This window comes from Diospyros lotus, chromosome 14 (assembly GCF_014633365.1).
Source record: "Diospyros lotus cultivar Yz01 chromosome 14, ASM1463336v1, whole genome shotgun sequence".
NCBI classification, from domain to species: domain Eukaryota; kingdom Viridiplantae; phylum Streptophyta; class Magnoliopsida; order Ericales; family Ebenaceae; genus Diospyros; species Diospyros lotus.
The window spans coordinates 8018912-8039417 of NC_068351.1; the positions used below are offsets into that span (position 1 = coordinate 8018912).

Here is a 20506-nt window from a genome sequence, read left to right on the forward strand (position 1 = left end):
CCAACAACAGTGTCAACTCATCTTCTTCAAGCGGTGACAGTGGGCAGTAATAGCGATGGATCTCTCTCAAAGTCGACAACAGCGATGAGGAGCCTCCTTCTCAAGCAACAATGACCTATCCTCTACTATCGCTGCTCTCTTCCTTTCGCAGCTAATTTTGCCACAGCATGTGGCTACTCTTCAATGAATGGGCTTCACCTTCTCCAATGGCAGTCAACCAAGGTGCCTCCCTCTCATCGTTATCGGCAACTAGAACTTCTCCTTTGCAATCAACCAAGCAACAAATTACACACAAAACTTTGATGTCCTCCAAATACTAAATCATCGTGTTCTATATGTTTTTTATTTCTATAAACTTCTCACACAACAGATAAGGATTTCCATAAAATCATAATCTTAACACACCAAAGTTTATACCACTTGCTAGGATAGGATCTCACAAACCACACACATAAATCACAAGAAAATCAAGACACAAATTTGCGTGGTTCTGCCTCAATGCTTACAACTACGATCCCCAATAGAATAACCTTTTAATTAGTAATTTTGCACATGGAGAAACTACAACCACACACACACCCCCCCCCCCCCAAAAAAAAAAAAAAACAAAACAAAAAAAACACAAGCCAACAATCATCCCAACTTTAGATACTCAAAACACACGCCACTATGGTGGTAGCCCAGCAGTTTAGGAGTTCTATGTCCCCTAGTCTCAGGTTCAAACCTTAAAACACATACTACTTGCAAGATGACCTAGACCCATGACACCAAAAAGAGCAGTGGATAGATGTCGTGTACTGCGATGGGGCTAAGGTGACTAGCTCGCCTTCCTAGCAATAGCTATAGCTCAAACCAAACATTCCCTTGTGAGGAAGTGTTGGAAATAAGGAGTGCATTTTCTCAATTTTATCAGATTTATCCAATGGGTTTGTGTCTTGTTTTTATCCTTCATTTGTTGGCTATTCTTTGATTATTCTTATCTGGTTGCTATGGTCAAAAGTGGGCTAAGTCTTATCCTTATCTTCTTGTTCAATTTCAGATTAGGTAGTTAGATAGTGCATCCTATTTTTGAGGAAGTTGGTTGTTAACGCTCAGAACTGTATATATTGAGTCATATTTTGCTGGAAATAACACAATTTTTCTTTCTTAAGTTTTATCATGCCAGAGCTGTAGGCAATTTTTCTCCTGGAAACCGATACTACCATGTTTCATGTCCTTAAGCCCTACAAACGTGTACTACTGAAAGATCAAATTCGACCACAATTTTTTACCTGAGAGATCAAGTGAGATCCATCTAGAGACCATGTCTACTGCCACAAAATCTAGTGGTGCATCTAAGACACCTGTTACAGCAACTGTCAGCGAAGAGAACAAAGGAATAACTCCAACAACCGAAGAATTACAAAATATCCAAATAGCCTATAGGCTAAATGGTAAGAACTATCTTAAATGGTCCAAGTTGGTTCACACATTCTTGAAAGGAAGAGGCAAGCTAAGCCATTTGCTCGGCATTGGACCTAAAAAAGGGGATCCTACATTTAAGGCTTCGGATGAAGAAAACTCTATGATAATGTCTTGGCTACGGAATTCAATCCTTCCGGAGATAAGTGATACTGTTATGTTTCTAAGTACAACTCAATAAATTTGGGATGTTGTTAAGCAGACTTATTTTAAAGTTCGAGATGAAGCCCAGATTTATGAGATTAAAACAAAAATCTCAACTACAAAACAAGAAAACCGGTCAATCACTGAGTACTCCAATCTCCTGCAAACTTTATGGCAAGAGATGGATCATTTTCAGTGTATCAAGATAACTTGCAGTGAAAATGCAGCCCTTCTAAAAAGGTTTGTTGAAAATGACAAGATTTATGAATTTCTTAATGGTTTAAATATTGAGTTTGATGCAGTGAGGGTACAGATACTTGGGAAAGAAGACTTGTCTCTAAATGAAACTCTAGCCATTGTTCGTGCTGAGGAAGGAAGGAAATGAGTCATGCTTGAGACTCCTACGGTAGATAATTCAACTCTAATGACGAGAAGAATGACCCTACAACATTCCAATTCTAAACAACAAAGAGGTGAGTCTAAAAGAACACCAGATGGGTCTCGGTCAAACAAGAATCTATTGTGGTGTACTTATTGTAAGAACCCTAGACATACCATAGACAAATGTTGGAAACTACATGGAAAACCTCAAGCTGAGAACAAAGGGACATCAAGCAAGTAGAAAAGACAGGAGCAAGCATATGTGGCAAACACTCAATAATCTAGGGAAGGGGATTCTCCAAAATCACTGACTGAATTTAACAAGAAGAAATTATAAAATTGAAACAGTTACTTGGATCCCTCGAGAAACCAACTACATCAGGAACCTATACCCTAACCTTTTTAGGTATTTCTTCCTTCTCTCATGCTCTAAATGCCCCAAACACTACTCTCTCAGGGGTCTAGATCATTGATTCAGGGGCCACATATCACATAACCTATTCCTCCCAAAAGTTTATTTCATATACCCCCTGTCCTAACAATAGAAAGATAACTATAGCTGATGGTACAACAACTACAGTAATTGGCCAAGGAGATGCTTGCATAAATGACACTCTTATATTAAGAAATGTCCTTCATGTACCTAAGTTGTTTACTAACCCTGTTTCAATCCAAAATCTCACCATAGATTCTAATTGTAGGGTGATTTTTCATCCCTCTTATTGTGAAATTCAGGAACAAGACATGAGGATGATTGAGCATGCTAGAGAGAAAGAGGGTCTCTACTATCTTGAAGAACAAAGTGGACAGGAGAATAGGATAGCTACGTTCTCTCCACTATCTTTTCTGACTAGGTCTTCAAAGTCACGTAAATAAAGAATTTAGATAGAGCACCTACGTTTTGGTCATCCATCTTTTAATGTTCTTAGATTAATGTATCCTTTATTGTTTAAAGGATTAGTTGGAGAAGACTTTCAATGTAATATATGTGAATTTGCAAAACATAAGAGAACGTCATTTCCAGTTAATATGAAAAGAAGTCCTTTGCCATTTGCTCTTATCCATAGTGACATATGGGGTCCCTCTCCCATTTCTAACATCACTAGGGCTCGGTAGATTGTGTCTTTTATTGATAATTGTACTCTTGTTACCTAGGGTTTATCTTTTAAAGAACAAATCTAAAGTGAGTTCCTGATGCGGTCACCAATCAAGACCCGGCCCAAGGCCGACCCTGACCAAACCGGAACAGTATCACCGAAATAGTAGCGCTAGAACAATATTTTAATACTTCATATGTTTTAGGATTCTACATGAAATAGAATCCTAAATCAAGTTTCGACCATTGAAGTTTGTTCTTTCGAGCGTTTATTTTGGTGTGTTTTTTCACACATGCGCTACACACTGCGTCAGTTCCATATTTCCAGTTTTCTACAATATGATGAGGACTCAATTCAATGTTGAAATTAAAATAATTCGGTCTAATAATGCTAAGGACTATTTCAATCAATTCCTTCCTATTTTCAAGCAAAAGGCATAATTCATGAATCTCTTGTGTTAATACCCCATAACAAAATGGGCTGGCCTGAGAGGAAGAATGGATACCTTCTTCCTATCACAAGGGCTCTCCTATTTCAAAGGAACATTCTAAAACAATACTAGGGGGAAGCTATGTTAACTACCACTCACCTTATAAAAAGATTACCTTCGAGAAACCTGAATTCCCAAAGTCCACTCCAACTACTGTCTCAATTCTTTCCATAAGTTTCAATTTCTAATGGCCTTATGCCTAGAGTGTTTGGGTGTGTAGCATTTGTTCACTTACACCCTCAACACTGTTAAAAACTCGATCCTAAAGCTCTTAGATGCATCTTTGTGGAGTATTCACCTACTCAAAAAGGTTATAAGTGTTTCCATCCACCAACCAAAAAATTCTTGTATCAATGGATGTTACATTTGCTAAACAAAATCAGTATTTTGCTCAGCATTCTCTCCAGGGGGAGACCTCAATAACTGAGGATAAGGACAAACACCTATTTCTCCTTGAATTTCCATCCTCATTACACCCCTTTGTTCCTCACTTACAACCTACTACTTCACCTGCATCTAATACTCAATCCATAACCCAAGAACAGATACAAGATGGTCTAATCCAGGAGCCTATACAACGTTCACTTCAGTTATACTCAAGAAGAAAGGGAACAACTGCTCATCCAGCACCTGTTCAAGCATTGGAATCAACACCTAGTCCTAATATTGATCATAACGAGGAAATCACTTCTCCTTCCACCTCTCCTAATGAGATTGAACTTCTTGTTGACCCATCTAACTCAAGTGATAGTGAACTTCCTATTGTTAACCGTAAAGGAACTAGAGCTTGCACAAAACACCCTCTACACCTATTTATGTCCTACAAAAATATGTCCCCTAGTCATAAAGCTTTTCTTACCAACATAAGCTCCATTCCTACACCAAAAACAGTATTTGAGGCATTAAGCAAAGAGAATTGGAGGAATGCTATGAGGGTAGAGATGCAGGCACTTGAAAAAAACAAGACATGGGATCTTGTAAGGCTGCCTAAAGGGAAGAAACCAATAGGGTGTAGGTGGATCTTCACAGTTAAATATAACTCAGATGGATCATTAGAAAGATAAAAGGCAAGATAGGTTGCTAAGCACTATACCCAAACCTATTGTGTAGATTATCTTGAAACCTTTGCTTCGGTTGTAAAAATGAACACCATAAGGATATTGTTGTCTCTAGTAGCTAACCTGAGTTGGAAATTGCAGCAATTTGATGTGAAAAATGTCTTTTTACATGGAGATCTAGAGGAAAAAATCTATATGGAAGTGCCACCAGGATTATGTTCAAAAGTAGAAAAGGAGGAATGTGTAGGTTGAATAAAGCTCTATATAGTTTAAAACAGTCTCCAAGAGCATGGTTTGGAAGATTTACCAAAGCCATGCAAAGTTTGGGATACAAGAAAAGCCAAGATGATCATACTCTATTTGTAAGACATTCTATTTCTAGAAAAGTAACTATTTTATTGGTTTATATGAATGACATTATAATGACAAGGGATGACTTGGAAGGAATGGAAAGTCTAAAGAAGTGCTTGATAAAGGAGTTTGAAATAAAGGAGTTAGGCAAGCTGAAGTATTTCTTGGGTATCGAAGTGGCTCACTCTCAGTAAGGGATTTTCATATCTCAACAAAAGTATATTCTTGATCCATTAACAGACACAAATATGCTAGGATGCAAGCCTACTGAAACCCCTATTGAGCCTAATCATCAACTTGGTGACAGCCTAGAAGATACAACAACAAATAAGAGCTTCTACCAAAGATTAGTTGGGAGGCTCATCTATCAGTCACATACCAAGCCAAGCATGGCATATGCTGTAAGAGTTGTTAGTCAATTTATGCACAATCCTAAGAAGGCACACCTAAAAACAATGCATTGAATTTTGCATTTCTTAAAGGGTACACCAAGTAAGGGAATTTTGTTCAAAATAAGGCAAGACCTAACTCTTGAAGCCTATACGGATACTAACTATGCAAGGTTGGAGACTGACAGGAGGATAGCATTAGGGTATTGCACATTCCTAGGGGAAAATATTGTGACTTGGAGGAGTAAGAAGCAGACTGTTGTGGCAAGATCCAATGCAAAGGCTGAATTCAAGTGAATGGCCCTTGGGACTTGTGAGTTATTATGGGTAAAAATAATTCTAGAGGATCTAAAAGTCAGGTGGAAGGCTCCTATGAAGCTATATTGTGATAATAAGTCAGCTATTAATATTGCACACAATCCGATGCAACATGACCGCACTAAACATATAGAGGTTGACATGCATTTTATAAAAGAAAAGCTTGGAAGTAGTCTAATTTGTACACCATTTGTGTCTACAGGAAATCAACTTGCAGATTTACACACTAAAGGTCTTCCAAGTGCCATTTTTCCAAGGATAACAAGCAAACTAGGAATGGAGGATATCCATTCACCAGTTTGAGGGGGGGCGTCAGGAAATAAGGAGTGTATTTTCTCAGTTTTATTAGGTTTATCTGATGGGTTTGTGTCTTATTGTTTTATCCTTCGTTTGTTGGTTATTCTTTAATTATTCTTATCTAGTTGTTATGGTCAAAAGTGGGTTGAGTCTTATCCTTATCTTGTTGTTCAATTTCAGATTAGGTGGTTAGATAGTGTGTCTTATTTTTGAGGAACCGGATTGTTAACTCTCATAATTGTATATATTAAGTCCTATTTTGCTGGAAATAACACACAATATTTCTTGCTTAAGTTTTATCAAGAAGGATCCTCGTGTTCACACCTAGAGAGCGCTGCTATGCTAGTCGCCCCAGCTTCCTCTTTAACCAAGTGAACACACACACACACCCTAGGGACTCTAATTATCAAATCAAGGAACACACTCAAAACATACAGCCACATCATCTCACACATTATTGGTGTGATCCATCAACAATTGAACTAGGGGTTACCTATAGGTGACAACTCATAACTCTAGTCAGATTATGTTTCCTTTACCTATCTTCATTCCTTATCGCAATGAAGATAGGATTTTATCTAAGAGACTCTAAACTCAATCAGATATGAATTTGGGGAGTTACCTAACAAGTATCTACATAAATAGTTCTCTTCTTGGTTCTTGTTTACTCCAAATTGAGAAAGAGGTATTTAAAAAGAAAATATAGATTAAAGAATCGAATATGAAACTCTTAATTTTAACTATATTATGGATCTAAAGCAGTTCTAGAGAAGTAGGAGCCTTTAATATTGCTTTATAATTCATTGTCTTATACCTCTTGTTTCCCTACACAAACCCACAAACTTTTCGTAATAGGATATAGAAATATAATCTTATCATGCATTAATTTGTTTTCCACAAATACAATGAACATAAAAGAAAAAAGTAAACCATGATATTCAGGATGCATAATTAAGATTTCAAATAAGGGAACCAACTTTTTTCCTCAATCGGCTTTTTCTGGCAGCTTCTCGGTTCTGAGCAAGCCTCCTTTGTGTCTGAAAGCAGTAATTTGAAATAGTAAAGAGAAGAAGCAAAGGACAAAGAAAAGTTAACAAAATAATTACACCAGCTAGGGTGTTATGAACATCAGAAATGTAAATTGTGTAACCTTCTGATCCAATGTTTTCTCCTTTGATCTGTCACTCGAATCATAGCCCACAATAGCATTGGACTGAGCCATTTCAGACTGCACAAGGAAGTATTGAATTTTAACACATGAACAAGATAGCCAGAAACCAGCTTTTCCAAATAGTAGAGATGATTGTTCAAAAGGAAATGTAGTTCCAGTACAAGAAAAAATTTTCAAATCAGAACAGCAGTAAGGAAGCCAGATAAAGAAAAAATGGTGTGTGTGTGTTCTATTCCAATATAGCTTAAGACACTAAACACAAATCTTGCAAGCAAACCATAATACTATTTGAACTCTTTACCCATCTCTGTATTCTTGTTCACTGATTACATGTTTGTTTTATAAACATGAACCTCTTTTCTAATAAAATCAATGTTCCTTGCCACTTATAGACTAAGTGTTGCATGGCCTAGCTGCCACTGCCACTGCCACTGCCACTGCCAATCCTTATTAATGTTGCAAAAATATAAATAGAAGAAGCCAACAAATTTAAGAAGCAGATAAATACAACTTTTCCGCACACCAACTATTCTGTGCTCCTCACATGTCCTACCACAAATGACCATTTTGCCAAATATTTAACTTTAGGTGTTGAAAATACATCACCCTTTGATTTTTATCATCTGTATCCACATCTGTTGAGGTATCAGTTCGAGCACTGGTGTCTGCCATATTGGACTCTGCACCACTCTCACGATGACTGCCAGACACAGAACCTATATTTAACTGCTGGTTCTGCAACTGCAATGTCTGAGACCCAGCAATGCCAGAAGATAAATTTGTACTCAAGGAAGTGACTGAATATCCAAAAGAAATACAATTGATAAAATAACTAGTAATTTCAGTAACTCTGGGATAAATGGAGAACCATGGAAGAAAGTCTAAATTACCTTACTGAATGAGCCAAATTGGAAATCAGCACCTTCTACTGGACTACTTGAAAATGTTGACTGAGATACAAGGTCTAGAAGACAACAAGTTGGTAATTCATACAATATGAACAGATTAGGGAGGAAAACCACACAAAAAAAAAAAAGGTAGGGGGGAAATGAACAACAAAACTTGATCTCTGAGTCACATTGTATATAGAGAGTAAGTAAGGACATGATATACTTCAGGCCTTCAAAATGAATCCAAAAATAAGAATGGCTAAAGCTTTAAAGGAACAATAAAATCAAAAAATAAATCACCTGACAAGTGAGTAAAGAATAAGTAATACAATATTTTCACACTATAAGCAGTTCAGGATCACAAGGACAAGCTGCAGAACTCTAGTTAACATGGACCAGCCAAAATCTTGTAAAATCTGGCAATACAATAGGAAATATGACAGATCTGTATCACATAGATTCTTCCAAATTGGCATAGTAAACATGTCAGACCAAATAATGCATGGCATAGCATGGTTACCTAGATATTAGCTCAAAAATATATGCTTAAGAAAAAATAAAGCAAAAACTTATAAGACTATGTATAAAACTATCATTTTGTATAAAAAGTAGTGTATCTATACAAGCAATTTTATAATTAAATGCAAAAAAGTTGGTAAATTTTCTAAATTTAGTTTTATCCTCTCATCACCATAGATATGAGGGTTAGATGAGTTTGACAACTGAGATTTGGGCAACCACCCCTAACACCTGTACCCAAATCCACGTAAGTTACACAAATAACGAGGCTAACAATTATCACATAACCATGGCACCACCAATTTTCACATTAATTGAACAGTCTAGCATTTAAATTAGGGAAATTTCCATTTTATTCCATCAGAATTTTCCTTCAGAACTTGATTCAATCCCTCCAGCCGTAACGTTAGAACTCTTAATTTTTAATTCTCATTCCATATTAGGTAATTTTCACAATTTTTTTAATCCTAGCCCCAGCGTAACTATTAGCGTATGATTCTGCGCTTCAAGATTTGGAAGCAGCCTCTTTGCAAAGCAAGGTTAAGGCAGCAGCTGCACACAAAAACGACCCTCACAAAGCTGGGAGCCTCATGCACCTAGGACCATTGTTGTTAAAATCCCAATTTTATGCGTACGATTTTACAATTTTACGCTTCAAAAACTCCCAAATGATTCAAATCCCATGTAAAATCCAATTTGAGGTAAAATCCTATAAAATCTCGATTTTACGTGTACGATTTTACGCTTTAGAAACCCCCAAACAATTTTACGATTTAGAGACCTTCATTGATTTAAGTTGAAATTTAGAGAATGCTTCCAACATCTAAATGTCACATAGCTTGGAACTTATGCAACGAATTGCTATATTTTGCCTCTAAATTGGAACTTGATTTAACATTGATTGCATAAGTTCCAATTTACTTGATTTAAATTGTAATTTTTACTTGATTTACTTGATTTAACATTGATTGCATAAGTAAATCAAGACAAACAAGTAATTAATTAATGGACCACCCAACCCCAAATCGGGATTCTACTTGATTTAATCAATGTTAAATCAAGTAAAAATTACACCTTAATTCTGATGGAAGACGTTGGAAGCATTTTTTAAAGAATTTTAAAATATATTTTACCTCTAAATTAACTATATTTTGCCTCTAAATTGCCTATACCAACCTACTAGTTTTTGAGCTATATTTTGAAAGCATCATCTTTTGAGCTATAATAAGGAATAATCAGATTATTAAATGATATTAATTCATTTTCTATAAAATTATGTTATTATAAACATATATTTACAAAAATTAAAAGATATTTTTAATTATCTCTAAAATCTTATGATTTTACGATTCGATTTTATGAACTCTTTTTCGATCTCACTTAAAATCCCGATTTTAACTACCTTGCCTAGGACACCCTTAGCATTCAAATCAGGGAATCGTTCATTCTATTCCATCACAATTTTCCTCCAGAACTCACTTGATGTTAGGACCATTAAACTTTAATGCCTATCCATATTGGGTAATTTTCACTAATTCTCTTTATCGTAGTCTCAGTTAGGGTTACTGTTGGGGTTTAGATTATACCATAAATACAAACATAATGGCAGCTTCAAGGTTGATAATGCAAGAGGGATTTTTTTCTTATTTTCCTGCTATCACTCGTTTGTGCAACCCAACCAATATTCATTCCTTCTATCCAATACTCAGGGTTAATCAACACATAAGAGAAAAGGTTCCAATCTATGAAATTAAATGGGTGAGTCAATAAACTAACAGTTATCCATTGATGTTGCCCTTTCATTACATAATTCCTTATATCATAAAGTCTCTTTGACTTAAAGCTTCATAAGTGAATTTCTCAAGTGGTATAGCTAACGTATCATGATACACCCCTAACTACAGATTTTAGCACTTAGTAAAGCTAGGAAGCAACAATGTAATTGCTACAGAAGTTCTGTCCACCAAGCTGATTCTTCAAAAACTGCTATTAAGTTTCCTGGTATGTTTCTAGTTCATTCATCAGATGTCATAAGCTGTGAAATTTATCATTTTCCACTGGGAACTTCCAGCCCATTATCATTATTATTTCTGTAGTTTGCTGTGGGAACCCAGACCATATATCTAGGGAGCACAAATTAAATTCATAATACTTGTGAAGCTAGGCCGCTATACCATAAGTAATAGAAATAAAAAAGAGGATGGTGGCAACTTGTCTCCAGAAATTCAAGATGAAACATGATGATATATAATATAGCAAACCTAATTAAGAGTCCAAACAAGAAACGAATTAAATGAAAGCTAGTATTTGACTGAAGTTTTTTACATGAAAATTTAAAATTAGAATACATACTTCTACTAATGTTAGCAGCATCTACTATCTGAAATCCCAGAGATTGCTCAAGCACCCCGAAGTCAGAAATTCGAGAAGACTGGCTAGTGCCCCCCTCTGTGCGACTGGAAGTCATGAGTTACAAGACCATCAGATTGCCCAAAAAGAGACAATGTGATTCAGAAAAATAAAGTTTATTAAGAACTGTTTCAACAAAAAAAAAAAAATTGACAGTAGGTTTCAAGATATTGCACTATGAATTTGACTAACATAAATGGTCTACTGTCTAGACATATGTTTTTATCCCAGTATCAGAAATAATAATACAATTTCATTCTAGGATTGCTTTAGCAGAGACTTTTGATATAAAAAAAAAATGGATTTTAGCTGCAAAGTTGAACCATATAGTTAAGAAGCACAAACACGGACACATGGCGCAGGAACAGCAATTCTAGAAAAATAATAACAATAATAAGACAAACAGAGATGACATGTCAAATAGTAAATTATACATTTACTACTATGCATAAAAATAACTCATGTTCTACATGAGATATAAATAAGTGTAGTTAAAAAATTTTAGTATGCATACAAAAAAAATTACTGTAAAAAGTGCAGGAATTTAAGATACTTCAATTAAAGATTTGAAGTGATGAAAGACCAAGAAATATGAATACAAATTGATTTTTAACTTCCATTATTAATCTTCTAACATATCTAACTTATTTAACCATTGGACATGCAAGAACCCCTGATAGACACAAGTACCTCCCAGCTGTCCATAAAGTGTCTGATTTAAAAAATTAAAAGATAATAGGACCCATTTGAATGACTATCTAACATGCATTTGGAAGTGTTCAAATCAGATTGTCTGACATAATTAGCACCTTTGTAGGAACTAAGAGTATTCACTGTTTCTTAGCCTGTAAAACAAATTTCCAGAGAATGTTTTGTGTCTAGTGATATTAATCAGGATAAGGAGAATGTAGTAACCAAAACTACAAATTAATGCATTCATGTTTTGGGGCACATGTTCAAAAAGAAAATAGTTTTAATCCAACTTCAAGATTACATCACGTTATGCACAAGCTGATACAGGATCCTTGCAGAGACACACTTGCACAGGGACATGCAAAAACATGTGTGCTTGCAAGCACGTATTAAATTGTACTTCCATAATAAATTACCCGATGAGTTTTCAATGTGCACATCTACAGGATAGGGTAAAACTTCTATGCCATCCAAGGCATCAATGACCATCAACCATTGCTATTGAGGTAAAAGTTTATTTTGCTAATATGCTTGAAGTATGCCTTTGATCTCTCAGTAGCATGATATGAACAAAAATATGACACAAACATGAAAACAGGTATGGGATACGACAATCTTAAAAATGAGGATGAGTACAATGAACATACGGCAAAAAATTGATTTTTTTATTAGCAACCCCTATAAAATTAATATCCACAAATGACCAAAAAATACTAGCTCAACATGGCAGATTATAGGTTAGAAATTATTATCACATACAAGTAGCGCCATATAATCAATTGTGTACTATTATAGCAAAAAAATGCAAAAGAATTTATATCTAATAGCGGACACATTATTCACTGAGGGTGAGCCTCAGTAGCAAGAATAAGATTGCTCCTCTATGAAGAAAAGGTCACAGGATTGAGTTATGAAAACAACCTTTTTACAAAGCAAATTTAAGACTACTTACAAAAACCCTCTCCCAACTCTTGCAAAGCAAGCTCATGTACTAGAGACACCCTAAAATTGACAAATTATCCATCCATAGATTGTATATTTGATTTTAAGTTTGCTAAATTGGCCTATCACAATCAGAGGGAACAGAATGAGAGGATGAGAATGATAAGAAAGATAAGAAGGCATTACTCTTGATATTTGAAGTTATAGGCACTCATTAAGTCAAGAAGCACAAGAAATTTGAGAGAACTAAAGATTTTCTTCTACAAGGAAAGCACAAGCACCAAAATGAAAACGCTAAGCAATGGGAGGATGCCAAGAGGAATTGTAATAGAGAGGAGGAATACGGTGCAAGATGAATTGAGTGCAAGAGACAACAGAGCTTAGACCTGTATAACTAAATCTATGAATAGGGTGGCAGTATCACTTGATGTGAGGGTACTAGAAGACAAAATGTGTAAAAATTAATTGAACAAACAACTAAACCAATATTACCTTCCTAAACTGCGCAACAGGTGGAAGCTTTAGTATTCTTGCATAGGGGACTAACAACTCTGATTTTGTCGGTTACCTACCTTGTAATGACGTTTGTATATTTATTAGAACTACAAGCTAGTTTTTGGCAAGACATGCACTTAACGGACAGTAGCCCTGAACTCAAGCTCCTCCTGCTGCATTTATAATTGTTATATAAGATTCGTGGGATTGGGATGGACATGGTTCCTTCTAATAATATATGGTACAACAAACTAAAAAGTACGTCTCAAGTCCATGAATGCCCCTGCTTTCTGAGGGTCGATAAGTGTCATTCTTGTACATGGCTTACCCAATGGCTGTTTATGCAACTCAAACCTATGACCTAGCAAAAAGAATCTATTATACAACAAGATTACTGTTTAAAGTGATTGGAAAGTTCTTCAAAGTTTAAAAAGATAATAACCTAATAAAAGTGCAAATTAGGGCTCCAAAACACAGGAATCATTATTGCCCACTTAAATTAACAGCACATATTCATGAACGGCACAAGATCAAAAAGATTCTTCTGTCGAGAAGTTTTACATGGTATTTGAAATGGGCATCGGAGGGACAAAGCTAGGCATCACGGATGCGACACTTGAATCATCTTATCCGCCACTCTTCGCTGTTCGGCTGCCTCCTTGAATACCACAACCAAAACATTGAAAACCTTAAACCCTTTTAATAAAATCAGAATCACCATAGACACGGAGGCTTCTAAACCACTAACAATTCAGTACTCCTCTATAAGGCACAAAACGATTGCTATATCCTCAGCAAAACCTAGAAACCAATTCCAAAACCAAATCAAACAGCAAAACCCAATAAACCCTCAGGTCTTCGAAAGCCAAACACTTCTAATCAAAAGCAAATTAATCAAAAGAATCAGAATCACAAAATAACTCATACCCCATCAAAGAGTGGATGGATATTCAGTTTATCACCTCTCGGGAGCACCAAGTCTGCAAACTTGGAACAACGCCTGAAGGCAAAGCTCACAGAAACCCCAAGTTAGAAGGCTTCGAACGATAGGGATGTTAAAGCACCGACTCCGTTTGACTTTGGCCGGACCGAAGATTGCTGAGTTACTGTAGTATAATTCTACCAGCACCACGATCTTCTTTATGTACAAATTTCAACAGACCCACCTCGACTTCCACAATCTTTCCTCGAAATGGAGAGAGAGAGAGAGAGGACTTGAGATCATTCCAAGCAACATCACACGTCATTTTCCATTGGAAGCATATCAAAATTTTCTAAAGCAACCATTTTTGTTTTTGCAATCTCTTTCCTCTTTATATGTTTTGTTGTTTCCACTTTATTATTTGAAATTAGTTGTAAGTCAGATTCCTCCCCTTTATCTTCGTGTAATAGCACTTACTTCCACTCTTGATTTACCATACCCGATTAGTTGTATTTCATATTCCTCCCCTTTTATCTTCGCGTAATAGCATTTACTTTCACTCTTGATTTACCATACCCGTCTCACCAAATGCTTAATTTAAATTCTAGACTAAGGGTGAGTTTGATTACAACCATAGCATTTAAGTGAACATAAAATATTTTTTAAGTAACTGAATTGTCTAAAATTAAATTTCAGAAAAAATATCAATTAAAAGTGTTTGATTAGTTTAAATTTTTATTTAAAAACTATTATATTTTTTGAATTTTGGTGTTTGATTTTCATAGATATAGATACATATATATGTATATATATATAAATAAATATGGTTGGTTTAATGTTGACGGTGATAAGGAAAAAAATAAAGGGAAAGAGCCTACATCACTGGCTATTGCTGCCATCGCCGTCGTCATTGGCCAAGCTTCCTTATGCCGCTATCACTACCAAGCTACATCGTTGTCGAGTTTTCACTGTCGCCATCATCGTTCAACCCTCGGTCGCAGCTTTTCGCTCGCTCTCTCATTCGATTGTCTTTTCTCTCGCTTAGATCGTCGATCGAGCTTCTCCTCACCCTCGCAATTGCGCGGCCGCACTTCTTCTCTTTCTCGTGACCACTAGCCATTTTTTTCTCCTTTACCAAATAGCTTCGAATGATTTGCAAGAGGGAAGAGATTTTTCATTTCCCTAGAAAATCTATTCCAGCTTTCCTAATAGGAAAAGTTTTTCCAACAAAAGTGGGAAATAGGCATCACATGACTTAAAGTGGGAAAATAAATTGCCTAAAAAATTTAACCAATCAAACACCTCAAAAGCTAGAATTTGGGTAAAAATTGATCATTTTTTATGAAAAATATGTGCAATCAAACACACCCTAAATTAATTGCCTCTACAACATTTTTGAATTTTAGTTTAAAAATATTTTTGGAGATTTTTGTATTCTATTTTTTATCTCGAGACATTCTTATATTAAAAATAGCATTAATTAAATTAAAATTAAGATAAACTCAATTAAAAATAAAATTTTATAAAATAAAACAAGAATTGAAACCCAACGAGAGAGAGAGAAAGGGAAGAATAATTATTTTTCTCATTTATCTCTATTCTACGATGAACATTGAGATTCAATGAAAGAAGAAAAGATAAAAATAAAAGAATAATTCTTTTTTTCTTTCTCTAGGTTCCATATCAATGATGGCTGCTTTATTTTGAATTTTATTTTTTATTTGTTAATTTAACTTAATTTTATTTATATTAATAATATTTGTAATGAATAAAAAGTTCAAGTAAATCATAAGAATATTATTAAATCATATAAAATTTTAATACAAATACCTGGAACCATAAAAAAAGAACAAGTTACCTCAAATTATTTTACCACACCTCTATTGGTAGTGTATTTATTTAACTTTGTTAATGTGCTAACTCACATTGGCCCAACTATAGGAATTACTAAGATAGCGTTTGTTAAAATAAGCAAGATGAGCAAGTATCAAGATAAGTGTGAAATGGTTTTCGGATCAAGATATGAAATGATCAAGATAAAGTTGGGAAACATTCCAAGATTTTTATCAAACTGTTTGTTAAATTCTTCGGAATGTATTAGAGGACACATACGTCATTTTTTTCTTATATGTAAGGATCAAAATATACTTATCTTGAGAGAGATGAGATATACGCATATCTTGAAAAATCAAGATAAGAGGTCATTAATGATTTTTTTAAAAATGATCGAATAAGCTTAACAAACATATTGGAAATGATAGAAGTCCGGAATGCATCCCATATTTTAACTTTTCCACCCCATATCTTGATTAACAAACGCTCCCTGAGTAGATAATAAAAGGTGAGATTTTTTTTAATTAGCAATTATTTAAAAATAATAGTCTAAGTAAGTTATTTTTTCTCTCAAATTACTTATATATTATCAATTAAATTACTCAAACTCCACCATAGTCCATACCAGAGTTGGCCTTGGGCCAGGGCTACAACTCGGGGCTCACAACTGAGGGGGGGTCCAAATTTTTTTTTTAAGCCTATATATATATATGTATAAAAAATTTAAAAAAATTAACAAAAAAAATTGCATTGAAAAGGATATGTTAGAAAACATTAAATATGATAGTATAGTTGATGATTTTGCATCTAAAAGTGCAACAAGAAGACGTTTTAAATGATGTTTGGTGGTTGAGATTTCATTGTTATTTTTATTTTGTAGATACATGTGATGATTGTTTTTGTTTCGATTAATTGTGGAGGATGAAAGAAAGATTGATCAAATCAATAAATGCTTACGGAGATTCGAGAAGAAGCATATAGACTTAAATATATAGTTTTTGTTTTTTAATACAATGTTTACAATGCGGGGTACTTTTTTCCTTCGTTTGAGACTTTGTCCCATTGATTTTTTCCAAACAAGATTTTAATGAGGCCCAAAAGTATTTCTCTTATCTTTTTGTAAATTCTTATAATTTTAATAAAATTAATTAGTTGATAATTTTTATTTTTTTATTTAATATATATAAATGGACACACTTGATAAAATTTGTTTTGGACCTTAGAAAACCCAAGACCAGCTCTGGTCCATACCTTTTGTTTTATTTTCAATTTCATCTCATAAGATGTAACATAATCTTTACCATTTTTTATATTCAATAATACATTAATTGTCAAAATCTATTTTCTTATTTTTTGGAGTAAAAAAATGAGAAATTAAATTAAAATAACCTGTCAAGAAATTTAAAAGGACCTAGAAAAAACTATTATATAGTATAAGACTACTTAATTAAGGGTTAATAATTAAACCTACGAGTTGATTTTTAAGGTGATGGTTCTAAAGTATGTAACATCAAATTAATGTCTTCGTGATATCTCAATTTCTTATTATTGAATAATAAAACTATTCAAATTTTAATATGTACCGTAATAAATATTAATTACTGAATGATTAACTGTTCATTAAAAAAGATATATTTTTGTATTAACTCAAATTTACCATCTCTCCCATAAAGTGGGAGAGGAAGAAAAGGAGAGGGGATTGGATGAAAAAGAATGAGAGAAATGAATATATAAATATGAACGCAGAGAGAAATGTGTCATTTTCAAAAATATAGAGGTCGTTAGTACAATTTATATATAATCTTAAGAAAAAATATGTATAGTACCCTTAAAGTTTGCTCTAAATGCAGCCAGTACCTTTAAAGTTTTAAAAATAGCAATAACCTCCCTAAACTTTTTAAACCATGTTGCAATCAAGCCGGATCATTACTTAACCTAGTTAATTTTTAAAAAGTTCCCAAAATTGTAACGTCCGCAAATGACAATTTAATTTAATTTTGGGATAATTTGATTTAAAAGAAATATCAAAATAATTTGTTGTGATTAAATAAAAATAAATTATGAGATTTTAAGAAAATAAGAAAATTAAGGTAATTGATTAATTATTTTAGAAAATTTTTGGAATAAGAAAAAAATTAAAATAAAATCAAATTGTGTGATTTTTGGAAGTTCAGGGTGTTAGTGTAATTAATATAGGGGTAAGAGTGTAATTTATAGAAGTTTGGGGTGCTGGTGGGAATTGCGAAAAAGTCCAAAAGTCACTTTAAATATAGCATAACTCATATATATGTTGAAGAGGCGTGCGGGCGCGGGCAGTTCGCGCGCGAGGTGGCCAGGCAGCGGGCGATGGTTCAAGGCGCGGGGCTGCGCGTGCGAGGGTCGAATTTTGGCTAATTTTAATCAGCTAAAGATGTCGAAACGACGTCGTTTTGATTGAGGCAGTGGCCTCCCCAGTGATCGCTCCTACGCTGCCACATGGCACCCCCTCAGCTCGTTTTGGCCGAATTTAAGCCCGATTTCGGGCTTGTTTTTGTGCAATTGAACAGCAAGAAAATTTCTGAAAAAGCAGCAGCGTGCGCGGAAGAAATTTGAGAAATTTTGGGGCCAAAATTCAGATTAAATCATGTTAATTCCAGAGTTAATATTCCACGTATGTAAACAAGCTAGTAATTAATATTCTGTGCAGTCAGAATTTCTTTTAGAGCCCAATTTTATTAATTTTGACAAATAATTGGGATATTGCAGTTTGTATAATTTTGACCGCGTTTGGTCAAAACGAGCCTAAGGCTACTTTCATAAAGACAAGTTCTTTATACCCTCATCGTCAATTCTTTCGTTGTTAACTTATTTGATCTCCCTTCGTTGGTTTCGGTTGTTAATAAATTATGAAATTTTAAACGGTTTGTTTTAAAATTTAATTTATTAAACTGGTCTCGAGGGTTTTATTCGTTGGTTGCCTACGGGGGTTTGTACCACCCCCAAGCCTATGGGAATGATGTCGTACTCACCCGGGGCTAGGTTTTTAGTTGTTCGGGTATTATTATGACTTTTGGGTTGTTTATAGGCTAGAGCGGTTGGGCAGTGGGGGCAAGGATCAGCTGTTCGGTGACGGAATGACTGTCATACGGTCTATCTTAGGCCGTCAGCTAGTCTCTCCTATCCACTGACCGTTGACCGGTGCCAAGCACTGTTGACTAGCTCTGCCGTTACGTGATTATAGCATGATCTGGTATCATTTTATCCTTATTGCATGGTTTGGTATGCGCATGGGTACGAGCTGCATGTTGGGATTATCATGATTTGGTTATGCTTGGTCGAGGACATCCCAGTTTGGTTATGATGCATCCAGCACGGGCATATGCATCGCGTGTGATTTACTATATGGGCGGAGCATGGCCTGATGCCTGGATGTATGGGCGCCATGTATCACGTTGATGCTCATTACGCCATTGCATTTTATATGCATTGCATGGTTACTGGTAATATTTAGTTCTCGAACGGGAGTACCGTTCCGAGGGAGCCTTTGGCTCGGGTGTCGGGAGTACCAACATGGACGGGTGACGGAAGTACCGACGCAGGACAGTGCGCATAGGTTTGTTGGAGATCTATGTTGCCTTTTAGGACAGCGGCAGGTTGGTAGGGGACTTGGGTGCCAAGTGTTTTATGTAGACCCCAAGGACTGGTATGTGTTTTTTTTATTATGCGGCACTGTTGCTTTGTTGCGTCACATGACTTGTGTGTACATGTGGGTTTATATTTAGAGTGATCTCCTCTTCTATTTCATTTACAGCCTTCATTTTCATATAAACTTGCTAAGTCTTGCGACTCACCTTACTTTCCATCATTCCAGGTAAGGGTAAAGCAAAAGTTGAGGGCGAGAACCGTGCCACCTAGCAGCCAGCCGTGTCGATAGGGTGTACAGTTAGCTGCCCCCGTCTTCTCTAATGTTTTGTTAGGAGTTCTGACTCTCATTTTTTACTATGCCCGGTTGTTCCTTGTATCTTTTATTTGTTTGCACATGTGTCTGTATATTTTTATATACTCATTGACCGCTGTTCCAACAGGGTACTTGTGGGCGTGCATGTATATTGTTTTGCTTCCGCTGTTGTATTTTTTGTATGTATGCATGCCAGGGTATTTTTATCTTATGTCTATTTCTCTTTTCTCTATGTAAGCGCTTTCGTTCGGATAGACCGAGTGGTTGGGATATCTAGGCGGGGGTGCTTACAAAAACACCCCCTCATTCCCTCAACCTCGACTTCTTTGTCCATATATTATTTAACTCTTCCATTTATTTTCTAATTATATTTGTTCCATTAAGGTTGACAAAATAATTCTAAAACCTTACTAGAGTTAAGATAAATGACCCATCAAATTGGTCAACCATTAAAGGGTTTTCTCGATGTTTGGCAAGACCTTGCTAAAGATTAGCAATCTCAATGTTTGGCAAGACCTTGCTAAAGATTAGCAACGAGAAGTAGATATGTTGGTTAGATTTGAATTGATGGTGACTTATAGTAACATGAAAGGCATATATGTTATCGTGATTGTTAGTCATTAGCAATATAATAATATGCAAGATTTTAAGAATTAGTTTGTACATTTTTCTATACGAAAACAAGGTTTGCACATAGATTTGATGTATA

The 20506-nt window shown here is 35.2% G+C and overlaps 1 protein-coding gene across 8 annotated transcripts in view; it reads right to left on the reverse strand.

Moving 5' to 3' along the window:
- Positions 1 to 14373, reverse strand: part of LOC127789985 (TGACG-sequence-specific DNA-binding protein TGA-2.1-like) — a 35420-nt gene extending 21047 nt beyond the window's left edge. Inside the window, exons 1-8 of one of the 8 annotated variants that reach the window (XM_052319155.1) lie at positions 14033 to 14373; positions 13854 to 13906; positions 13667 to 13763; positions 10919 to 11022; positions 8048 to 8121; positions 7764 to 7907; positions 7137 to 7214; positions 6964 to 7023 (exon numbers count right to left, since the gene is read on the reverse strand). In XM_052319155.1, the coding sequence (XP_052175115.1) occupies positions 6964 to 7023; positions 7137 to 7214; positions 7764 to 7907; positions 8048 to 8121; positions 10919 to 11022; positions 13667 to 13707 (501 nt within the window). In that variant the 5' untranslated portion in view covers positions 13708 to 13763; positions 13854 to 13906; positions 14033 to 14373. Of the gene's footprint in view, positions 1 to 6963; positions 7024 to 7136; positions 7215 to 7763; positions 7955 to 8047; positions 8122 to 10918; positions 11023 to 13666; positions 13764 to 13853; positions 13907 to 14032 lie in introns of those variants that run through there. The other 7 variants (XM_052319159.1, XM_052319158.1, XM_052319157.1 and 4 more) reach the window with 7 other exon arrangements.
- Between the last annotated feature and the right edge of the window lie 6133 nt (positions 14374 to 20506).